General features: G+C 59.1%; 2 protein-coding genes across 3 annotated transcripts in view; both read left to right on the plus strand.

Annotated features, from left to right (window-relative positions):
* Positions 1 to 655: 655 nt before the first annotated feature.
* CHTOP (chromatin target of PRMT1) lies at positions 656 to 9,105 on the plus strand. Of its 2 annotated transcripts, none has more exons than XM_035346602.1 (6): positions 656 to 845; positions 1,960 to 2,041; positions 3,525 to 3,678; positions 6,609 to 6,792; positions 6,906 to 7,043; positions 8,252 to 9,105. In XM_035346602.1, the coding sequence occupies exons 2-6, from the start codon at positions 1,977 to 1,979 to the stop codon at positions 8,452 to 8,454; spliced, it is 744 nt and encodes a 247-aa protein (XP_035202493.1). In that variant the 5' UTR covers positions 656 to 845; positions 1,960 to 1,976; the 3' UTR covers positions 8,455 to 9,105. The 2 variants fall into 2 exon arrangements, with proteins under 2 accessions (XP_035202493.1, XP_035202492.1); XM_035346601.1 differs by having other exon boundaries at positions 657 to 845; positions 6,606 to 6,792.
* Positions 9,106 to 10,075: 970 nt separating this feature from the next.
* Positions 10,076 to 10,222, plus strand: part of LOC118178173 (mothers against decapentaplegic homolog 4-like) — a 22,683-nt gene continuing 22,536 nt past the window's right edge. Inside the window, exon 1 of the mRNA XM_035346464.1 lies at positions 10,076 to 10,177. The gene's annotated coding sequence lies outside the window, so the exon portion shown is untranslated. The remainder of the gene's footprint in view (positions 10,178 to 10,222) is intronic.

The raw sequence follows: 10,222 nt of genomic DNA on the forward strand, positions 1-10,222 counted from the left end.
GGATCCCCATGGGACGGACGAGCACCGCCGGGTCGGGTGCCCCCGGCCCGCACGGGGCTGCGGGATACGGGGGGCCCGGGGGCAGCCGCAGGCCGGGACTCGCTGCCCGCCGTCCGGGCGCCCGGCGGGGCCGGAGGAACCGGTTCGTTATCGCCTCGCCCAGCGGCCCCCGCCACCAGGCAGCGCCCTGCAGGGCCGCCAGCGCCATCGTCCGCCGGCGCTGGGGCCAGACCCGGCGCTCCCCGGGGCACCGGGGCCCCGCCGCGGGGCGGGGAACCACCGGGGGCAGGCGGGGCACCCCCATCCCTCCGGCGGCGGGGAGAACGGGGGCACCGGGAGAAGGACGGGGGCCTCGGGGGGAGGACGGATGCCCCACGGGGAGGCGGACAGGGGCCCCATGGGGTCTTGGGGACGCCCTCGCCCCACCGGGGCCAGGCCTCGCCGTGCGGCGCCCCCCAGCACCGGCCCCGCCGCCACCGCCCCTGCCCCCGGGCGACAGCGGCCGGGCCGCACAGGCAGCGGTCCCGCCCACCCCGTGCCGGTTGACCAATAGCAGAGGAGGAAAGCGCTGCGCCTCCGCTGCCCCGCCCAATGGCGGAGGGCGCTGTGCTGGCGGCACCTCGCGCCTGCGCTGCCGTGGTCGCCGCCATTTTGGCCGGCTCGTGGCTGGGCGGCGGGGGGGGGCGGGCGCTGCGGCCGCGGCCGCCATTTTGTCGCTGAGGCGCTGGAGGGCGGCGGGAGCGGGCGGAGGGCGACGGAGCCAGCCCCAGTCCCGTGAATTGCGAGCAGCCGCCGCTGGCCGGGTATAGCCGGCCACAACCGGGACCTGGCGACCGCCTGCTTCGGTGAGAGGCCGTGGGGGGCGCTGAGGGGGTGGATGGGGAGCCCGGGAAGGGGCCGGGGGGAGGCCTCAGGGGGCCCTCAGGGGGCCCCCGAGGCCTCTGCCCCTGAGGGAACCGGGCCCCGCCGCTGCCCAGGCTCGGGGCCGGGCTCCCCGGGGCGGTTGGGGCCCGGCCTCGGCCCCCGGGCCCAGCGCGCTGTGGTGGGGGAACGGGGAAAAAGGACCTTAAAAACGCGTAACTGTTAAAAAAGCAGCCGGGTTTTAGCTCAGCGACTCGTTGGTGGCTTGAAAAGCGCTGCCAGGAGGACGCTGTTCCGGGAATTGTGGGGATGAACGCTCGGTAGTCGGCGTTGGGCTTGATGGCGGTTATAAAAAAAAGAAAAGAGGAATTGTTTCTGTCGCAGGCTCGCTCCTAAGTAATTTAAGCGATGCTCATCACCGCAGAAACACCCACGGCTTGAGCCGTGCTCGCAGGGTCGGTAACAGCTGGCTTTAAATCCCTGTGCTGCTTTTGTGACCCGTGTGGCACGCTCCCATGCCGGGCAGCCACATTTTGCCTGCTGCCTGCCGGAGCGTTGGACAACAGAAATCCGAGGGGTTCACAGCGCGTCCCCGGCCAGGCTGTGGCAATTGTAACGTGGCACGGGAAGATGGAGCCTTAATGGTTTTAAAGCGTGTAGGGCTTCTGTAGGGTAGTCTTGGAATCTTAATTGGGAAGTCCGTGGCATCATCTGCTTAAACCAAATTGGGGTTTCCACCGTGCTCGCACAGCTTAGGGACTGCAGCAGCGTCACTAGATGCAGCCCTAAACAAACCCTGACTGCAGATGCGCTGTGTTTTTGCAGCATTACTCCTACCAGAGGAAAAAAAAATCACTTTCTAAAAAAAAAGTCTATTTAGTACGAATTAAGTTAACATGACTAAGTAATGTATTAAACCTGCTGCATCATGGCAGTGGCCTAGAAAGCTTAATGGAACTGTGCTCATAAAATAGCAGTGATTTGCCCGGTTCTTGATTCTCTGTACCAAAGGAGCGGGGGTGCAGGTTTTTGAGTGGTTAGCTGAGTAAATGCAAGATCCCTGTGCTGTTGGTTAACCCTGGCTCTCGTGTTTTGCAGGTTCTGTTGATCTGAAGATGGCTGCACAGTCAGCACCGAAGGTTGTGCTAAAGAGCACCACCAAGATGTCTCTGAACGAGCGGTGAGGAAGCCAACAGCAGCTTCAGCTCATAAGAAATTTTTTTACTTAATTATCACTGTCTGGTGTCCAAAAACCAACGTGGTTTCTGCCCTCTTTTAACCTCAGTAAAACAAGCAGATGGCTATGCACCTCTGTCTTAAACTGCAACAGATGTGGTACGCAAGGTTAAAAGGGCAATTGTTTTGGAGCAATTTACCCATAGCAGTTAATATTAAACTTCTCAACACGTAAATATGGCGGGATGTGTTATAACAACAGAGAGAAACCTCACTCCCTCCCTTTTTCTTCCACATGTTTTTACATTTATATAGTTGACGCTGCGGTGTGGTAGCATGTTACCTGAGCTGCAGTAGGCTTGCTGCTTTGTCCGAGGCAGACACACGTGTATGTGGTCTGGCCTGTAAGAGGCATGCAGCAGGCCATTAAACAAGCCCAAAGGCCCTTTAACAATGTTTTGGGCCTTGTAAGAGGCAAACGCTTTGCTTCATCTCCATCTCTCTTTTCTCGATACCGAGTTCTTTATTTCTTCTGTTGAGCATTCTCCCGTTTTTTCCATGCCATTGTGCTTCTGCAGTTCTGCAGGCAGCTAACAGCGACGCCACCGTTACGGTTCACTTCCTTACTAATCACTCGTTGGTTGGCTGTATTTCTATCAGTGAGCCAGGGAAAAACGGAGCCGTTTGTGTGCAGTTCCTGCTCTGGCAAGTGCTGCAGGGAGAGCTAGCCTGAGCCGATGGCTGGAGCTTGTTCCCGAGAAGAAGACAGGTGGTGAGGTGCAGCGCAGGGGAGCCTTGCTGGCCTGTTCCGTTTTGGTCAGTCCGTGTTCCTTACCCGTGTTTTCTGTTCCAACTTGTGTGGCTCCCAGGACACGTAGACAGCTGATGGCTTGCTGCTAAGGACGCTTGCCATCTTGCTGTGTTGTGCTCTGAGACAGCTCTTAAAGACAGAAGATTCTCCACGCACCACGAATGCTGCCAAGCAAACCGCTCGTAAGCGAGCGCGCTCAGGTGGTGGCATCTCGCAGGCACCAGTTCCGTGGTGTGCCAGAGGCATCTCGGTTTGTCCCCAGGGTGATGTCTCCTGTAAAGCTGTCCTGTGGTGTTTTTATCAGGTTTCAGGGATCTTTGAGGGTTGATTTAGCCTTTGCAGTCAGATTTCACTTGGCTTTTCTGTGTCCGTGATGTCCTCTTCCATCTGTCATGGTCATCTCTGCTTATTGCTTGTTTTCATTCCTTCTTCCATTTCTAAAACCAGTGACTAAAGCTTTACCACTTCTCAATTAATATACAGCATCACCTCTGAGTTTCCGATTCTCGCACACTTGTGGAAAACAAGGAATATGTAATCACGTACGGTGTGCCCTAAGTACCACTCTTTACATAAGGTTCATGGGATCTGGAGATCCAATCTTGAGAACCATGAAATGCCAATAAATGTATGTAATAAAGCTTTATTTAAACACCCATTTTATTCGACCTTGAAGCTTTACTAACATGCTGAAGAACAAACAGCCGATGCCAGTGAATATTCGGGCTACCATGCAGCAGCAGCAGCAGCTAGCCAGTGCCAGAAACAGAAGACTGGCCCAGCAGATGGAGAACAGACCTTCTGTCCAGGCTGCGTTGAAGCTCAAACAGGTGAGAGAAAGGGGCGATTTGTGGCGTGGCCAGGTGACGCCTGTCACCAGCTGCTGGCTTTTCAGGATGTGGTGGATTTTGAGAAATGTTCCTGAAAGTTAAAAACGAGAAACCTTGAAGGGGCTTGAAAAAATCCTGTTCCTCGCTCCAGCGAAGTAATACTTTGTAACTGACTGGTTGATGTTACTGAGCTCGTTGTTTTTGTGCTGGCTGTTCATATCTCCTCTCTATTTTTACAGAGAAATGTTCTCATTCTGGGTTTCTGGATCTGCAGATTCTTCGTCGCGCGCTGTAGCTGCAGTTACAGTTGCTGCAGGTTGTTTCCAGCACTCGCTGTCCAGCCCAGGCTGGTTGCTCCCGTCCCCAGCTCCACCCTCTCGGTGCATTCCCTTGACAGCTGGCTGCGAGGACCAGATGAACAAACTGGCACTTGATTGCGTTCTTGTGCCAGGCTGCGGGCCTGGATTTGAGGAATGGCGTTACGTTTTCCTCACGCAGACGGTCTTTATCCCCATTGCAGTGATGGCTGCTGTAGGTCGTGGGGCGTATTTGCAGCGTATCCTCTCGGTACGGCCTCGGGTCTGAGCGAGCACGCTTGCTTTTGATTCCTCTGCTGCCGTCCGCGTGCTTCTCCATAGCTGTGGGCTTACAAAGGGGCGGTGGTGGAAAACAATGCCCAGAACAGGGGTTGGCCTGCTCTGCTCCTTGTCAGGCTAAGGGGTTCAGCGACCCTTAAAACCTGTATTCAGATGGGAAGGCTGAAAAGAGGAGCTTCAAATGTGTGCACAGGGCATGGGTTGGCACCTGTGGGGTGGTGCCGCACAGCTGTGCAGTGAGATTAAATAGCGGCGCTGCCTGACTTGCCTGCAGCAGGGGTTAAATATAATGCTCTGCGTTATCTTGCACGCCAGGAGAGAGCCCTGGAAAGTTGTTAGCTGAGCTGCTTCACTAAATAGCTGGAATACTTAAACCTGCCACACGTGCTCGTGTTCAGGGCTTAATGTCTGAAAAAGAGGAATGCAGCTGCCTCTTCAGATCTCTTGAGAGCTGTTTTAAAAACAGACTGCGGAGCCAGTTAGCCTCCCGGAGCGTTTAAACAGCAGCTCGGGAAATGGCAGCCTGGAGAACTTTCTGCTTTAAAAAAAAAACTCAAACCTTAGGAATTTCACAAGTGGGAAGTGAAACTGGATTGGAAGCGTAAAGTTTCTGCTTGCTGAATTGAGGAGAGCAGGAAAGAGCTGAGCCAAAAGCTTCACCCGTGTGCCAGGAATAGGTGTGCTTCGCGTTCCGCTGGGGTTGAGCGCTGCCAGGGAGGGCTGCGGAAGCGCGTTATGGGGAAATCTGGAAACCTGCTTGGTGTTGGATTGCTCTTCGAAGGCTGTGAGTTGCTCTGGGAGCTGATGTGGTGACGGGCTTTTCACAGGCACTTCCCTGGGCATCACCAGGAGCTTTTCTGATCCGTTTGGATGTGCTGAGGAGCATTGATTCCGGGGCTGGCTCGCCTGTGCTTCACAGAAGTACTCTGAGCGCCCGCAGGGCTCTGTGTGTGCTAGCTTTCAGGGCTCGTGTTGGTACCCACCGCATCAGTCTTCACGTAGACCTCCCCTGGGAAGTGTCAGCGTTCATGCTGTGGTTCGAGGCGAGCACTTAGGTAACAGCCCTAGCAGACCAAGGTGCTGCTGCGCTGAGGTGGGGCAGGACAGGGAGCGCTCCCAGGCCGTCAGCGCGGAGTCCGGCAGTTACCTGAAACTCTCATGGTACCGTCAAGGAGTAACGGGGTGCGAAACGTCCACGCGCTTTCTCGAGCCTTTCTGCCAGCCAGGCTGGGCAGAAGGGAGACGAACATCTCAGCCCGCTGCGGCTGTCGGAAAGGCGAAGGAATAAGCTCTGAGGCAGTGAAACTCGAACCTTACCACGGCCACAGAGTAGGCTGCTGTCAGGGGAAGCATTTCAGCTGTCCGCAGGCTTGAGGCGAGGAGATCGATAAAGCTGACGAGCGTAAGCAGCTCTGGGGAGCTGCAGCACGCTGCTGGTCTCTGCACCTTACCTCCCGAGGGCTGAGAGCTCTTGAGACAGCTCTGAAGGTTCCCGCTGTTTCCCAGTCCGTTGCAGGGTTCGGCGGCTGCAGCAGAAGCTGTGGGCTGCTGCGTGGAGCCGGGGTTGGTCCCAGCGCGTGTTAAAAACACCGAGACGTAAAACTGGCGGTTGTGCGGCTGCTTCGTGAGCAGCCGAGCTGTGCCTGCGGCCCCTCTGGTGCAGGCTTGCAGGACCGGAGCAGCTCTGTGGGATGGACTCTGGTGGTTGGACCTGTGGGACTCACAGGAGGGGGGGAAAAAAACCAACTTCACCTTAAAATCCAGCTAAAGGTGCCTCCTCCAGTCCGTGTGAGGGTCAGGTGCTTCGGTCCGGTTCTGTTTCCGTAACAGGCGGGGCAGTTGGCGCTCTGCGTAGCGGTCGCAGTGGCCTGGGAGCGTGGCCGGGCCGGGGCTGTAGCAGCAGGCCCCGGCACTGCGGAGGCACCTGGGCGTGTTCCCCAGCAGGGCGGCTGCTGCGCAGCGCCGAGGCTTTCACGGTAACCTTCCAAGAAGGATTAGCGGGCTGCCGTGGGGATTAAGTGTCCGCTTTGATTGGGACCGGGCGGCACTGCTAAAAATGGAGAAAAATATTTCCTTCTGAATCCGCAAACTTTGTTGTCTCTGTACAAACACTTGCTTCCAGGAAAGGTCTTTGTTCTGGGTTTGACCTTCATAAATTACCCCTCCTGAAGCAGATTTGGTTGTCCTCTGAAGCGTGACCGTGTGCTGCAGAGAGCTGTTGACCCTCTGTTTTTTAAAAAAAAACCTGACCGATAAGCAATTGCCGTGCTGTTTGTGTCGCAAGGCAGAGATTGCTGCATGACTTTGTTCCTTCCAAATCTTTCCTTCCAGAAGAGCTTGAAGCAACGCCTCGGTAAAAGCAACATTCAGGCACGATTAGGCCGTCCGGCGGGACCCCTCGCTCGCGGAGCCATGGGAGGAAGAGGACTCTCGATGGGGCAGAGAGGTTTGCCACGAGGAGCCATGCGTGGCGGCCGGGGAGCGAGAGCTCTGCTGAGAGGGGGACTCCCGCTCAGGGGTGAGTACGGCGGCTGGGCCCGCAGCAACGCCGCCCTTCCGACAGCTCGCCTCCGGTTCCTCTGCTCAGTCCGGGACCTAATCTGTCTGCCTGGAATTCCGTCGCTGTTGCAGGTCAGAGCATGCTTCGGGGAGGACGAGGGATGTCCCCCAGGATGGGCCTGAGGAGAGGCGGCCTTCGGGGTCGCGGTGGCCCTGGAAGAGGCGGGCTGGGCAGAGGCGCCATGGGCCGCGGTGGACTTGGTGGCAGAGGTCAGTGCGCAGAAAGCTGGGGGGCAGCGCGCTGCTGCTGGGCACACACGAGTTCCCTTCCCCGTTTAAGGTTAGCTTACATGGGTACCGGCAGCCCGAGAGCCCTTCACGCCCAGCTGGGCGTAGAACAGTGCTGAACGAAGGCTTGGATCGTTCTGCCAGGCCCCGTGCGTAACCCAGATCCCGGACTGTCAGCGCTGCTGGAGGGGTTTTGGGTCCGGCCGTTCCCTCCCGCAGGTATCGCTGGCTGAGCGATGCCTTCGGTAGCGCAGGCGCTGAGCGACCTGGGACCGTGCTGAGGAAGGCCACGCTGTCCTCACGCTTCAAAAAGGAAGTGATAAATGGCCCAGGAAACCAGCAGGCTGGATGTTTTAATTGGGCGAGGGGCAAAACCGGGGGTGGATGAGGGAGCAGGTTCCTCCTGCCCCTGGCATGAGCAAAGTGACCTTAAATGCAGAGTCAGAAACCGAATCAGGTCTCGGGGAAGTGAGCTCCCCCTTGTCAACAACAAAGGAGAGGCACCAGCGTGAAGCGGGAGTGCAGGAGGAAATGGGGAGGCAGCTGCTGCCCGCAGGGTTGGTAACGTTCCGACACCTTTGGTTACAACCTCTGCCGAACGCGCCTGGTGTTACTTGGCGATCAGCACCGCGTGTCTCAGAGCAGCCTTTGGGAACCTGCCTGTCCCTGACAGCTTTGCCTTCCGATTCATTTCTGCTCGTTCTGATCAGGGTGCTCTCCTGGGCATCCTGCTGCGGAAGTGGTCTGAAAGCTCCCAGGATCTGAGGTGCTTCGGTAGAAGTTTGCTTGTGGTGTTTGCTGGCGTTGCCACCTGGCTGAGAGCTTGGACCTGTCCCAGAAACCCGCGGGCGCCGCGCCTCGGGCTGCGCTCAGCAAGGAGAAAGCACGCGGAGTGGTGTGGGAGCTGGCATGCAGGCAGGGGGCAGGTGGCCGTGGGAGCCGAGGGCTCGGCTGTGGATCAGATGTCTCAGGGCTGAAAGCGAAGCAGCCTGGGGAGCCACGCCGGCACGGCTGAGCCTCCCCAGTCCCGCAGCTGGAGGCAGGAGGGGCGGCAGCTCCGGCGAGGCTGCCTGGCTCCCCGGGGAGGCGCTGGAGCAGCCGGGCCGGGGCTGTGCCGGGGCAGCACAGCGACGCCAGGCCCCGAGGCCGCGTCTGCGTGCGGCGCGTAACTGCTGTCTCGTCTCTGCCAGGTCGCGGCATGGCAGGCCGGGGAAGAGGGGGCTTCGGAGGCCGCGGCAGAGGCAGAGGACGAGGAAGAGGATCGGCACGCCCGGCGCTGACCAAGGAGCAGCTGGACAACCAGTTGGATGCTTACATGTCTAAAACGAAAGGACACCTCGATGCCGAGCTGGACGCCTACATGGCTCAGACAGACCCAGAAACAAATGACTGAAGGTGGTTGCGAGAGACTTGTCGTTGAAGTTAGTGTGTATGTCAATGCCCATAAGCTAAACATGGAAACGCTGATTCGTGCTGGAAGGACCCACAAGAATAGGGAGCGGCCCTGTTCTACCAGGAAATCAGACTTTAGCCTGTTTCTTTAACGTTTTGATACTCTGTGTTGTATGGAACCTTTCCGGATTGTTTTTTGTATCTTCTCCTTTTTTTCCCCTCCCCAACTACTCCAGAGGTGACTCTGACAGCCGCGCTGCAGCCCCTGACATCAGCCAGCCGCGGTTCCTTGTGGCGCCCCCGTGGAGGAGCGCCGCTCCTTGGTTCTGGGACCGCGTGTTCGCGTGCCTCCGAGGCGCCGCGGTCGCATTTTGGGACCGGTGCCGTCCCCAAGTGTGACTGCAGGGCCGAGCTCACGCCCCCAGCTCTGTTCAGGCCATCCGAAGCGATGGCTCCCGGCGGGGTGAACAGTTTGAGCCAGCTTTAGGCGTAGCGCTCCTTGTAGACTTGCCAATCTCGCTGTTTTGCACCCAGAATTCCTCTCTGTTGATAGCTAGCGTTCTGTTAACCAGTAGTGCGGAGGCCTTCCCCAGCTGAAGGCTTTTTGGGGTTTGTTTTAGATTAAAGTTTGAATTTCTTTTTGTGTTGTGTATGAACAGATGGCACCCGTGGTTTCTGTACCTGCAGGAAGTTTCATTTAAGGGCAGGGGAAGCAGCAGGCCGTGGCAGAACTGGCTTGTTACGACCCGGGGTCCCAGGTTCATTTGCTCACCAGTGCTGTCACCGCTCCGTGTAACCGAAACCGAGCCCTCAGAGCAGCCGCCTGCACTGACCCCGTGTGTTTGGGAATGGAGAAGGGGTCTGCTCCCCCCTGTCCTGGAGTTTTAAGTTGGGCCATCCTGTGAGCTGTTCCAGTTCCAATGGAATCCTGCATTTCTGGTTTGTTGTAACAAAGGAGAAATAATGATAAAAGCCCAGTGGACTCTGGCTGGTTTCTTTCCCTTTCCTCAGCGTCCTGGGAGGGTCACAGCAGCCTTCCTGGGGCATGTCCGGGGTGCACCCACGGCGTTTCCCTGTGCCCCCATGAAGTGGGGGTGCTGTGGGATGAGCCGGGGGCAGTGCTGGAGCCCAACACCTGCGTCCTGCAGGGGGGGAGCACGTCCCGCAGGCCTGCAGCTTCCTTTGAGGGGGTGCTGGGGGTGGCGGGGCTGCTCTCAGTCCCTCGCACACATGGGTGCAGCTCGGTGGGTAAGTGGGGAGCACCTCGGGTACCTGGGAAGCGCCCCGGCTGCCTCCCCGCATCTCCGCGCTGCCCGGGGAGCCCCGAGCCTGGAGCAACGCCGGGGGAGCCCCTGCAGCGCCCCCCTCAACTATCCTGGCTCTCTGCCCGCACCTCCTGGCCGAGCCGGGTCCGGGCTCGTGCCGGGGGTCCGGGTCCCCTCGGGCCGCTTCCCCCCCCCCCCCGATCCCCCCGGGGGGGCTCCGCGCCGGGGCCGCGCCCGGAGCCGGGGCCGGAGCACTGGGGCAGGGGCCCCGCCCGCAATGCAAGCGCGGCCCCCATTGGCCGGCGGGGCGGTGGCCGCCTGTCACGACGCCTGCCATTGGCCGCGGCGCGGCGGCGCCTCCGGCGGCCCCTTTTGTTGCCGGAGCGCCCAAGTTGGCGGCGGCGGCGGCGGGGATGCGGCGGGAGCCGGGCCCCGGCTGAGCGGAGCCGGGCGGCGGAGGTGAGTGGCCCGGGTCCCCCCCCCGGCCCTGCCCGGCCCCCCCCC

This window comes from Oxyura jamaicensis, chromosome 25 (genome assembly GCF_011077185.1).
Source record: "Oxyura jamaicensis isolate SHBP4307 breed ruddy duck chromosome 25, BPBGC_Ojam_1.0, whole genome shotgun sequence".
NCBI lineage: Eukaryota > Metazoa > Chordata > Aves > Anseriformes > Anatidae > Oxyura > Oxyura jamaicensis.

Excerpts from the sequence above, each read along its gene's own strand:
- CHTOP (XM_035346601.1), top strand. The coding sequence starts at position 1,977 with ATGGCTGCACAGTCAGCACCGAAGGTTGTGCTAAAGAGCACCACCAAG. Across the intron at positions 2,042-3,524 it reads AAGATGTCTCTGAACGAGCG|CTTTACTAACATGCTGAAGA; the intron begins GTGAGGAAGCCA and ends TCGACCTTGAAG. Across the intron at positions 7,044-8,251 it reads CGGTGGACTTGGTGGCAGAG|GTCGCGGCATGGCAGGCCGG; the intron begins GTCAGTGCGCAG and ends CGTCTCTGCCAG.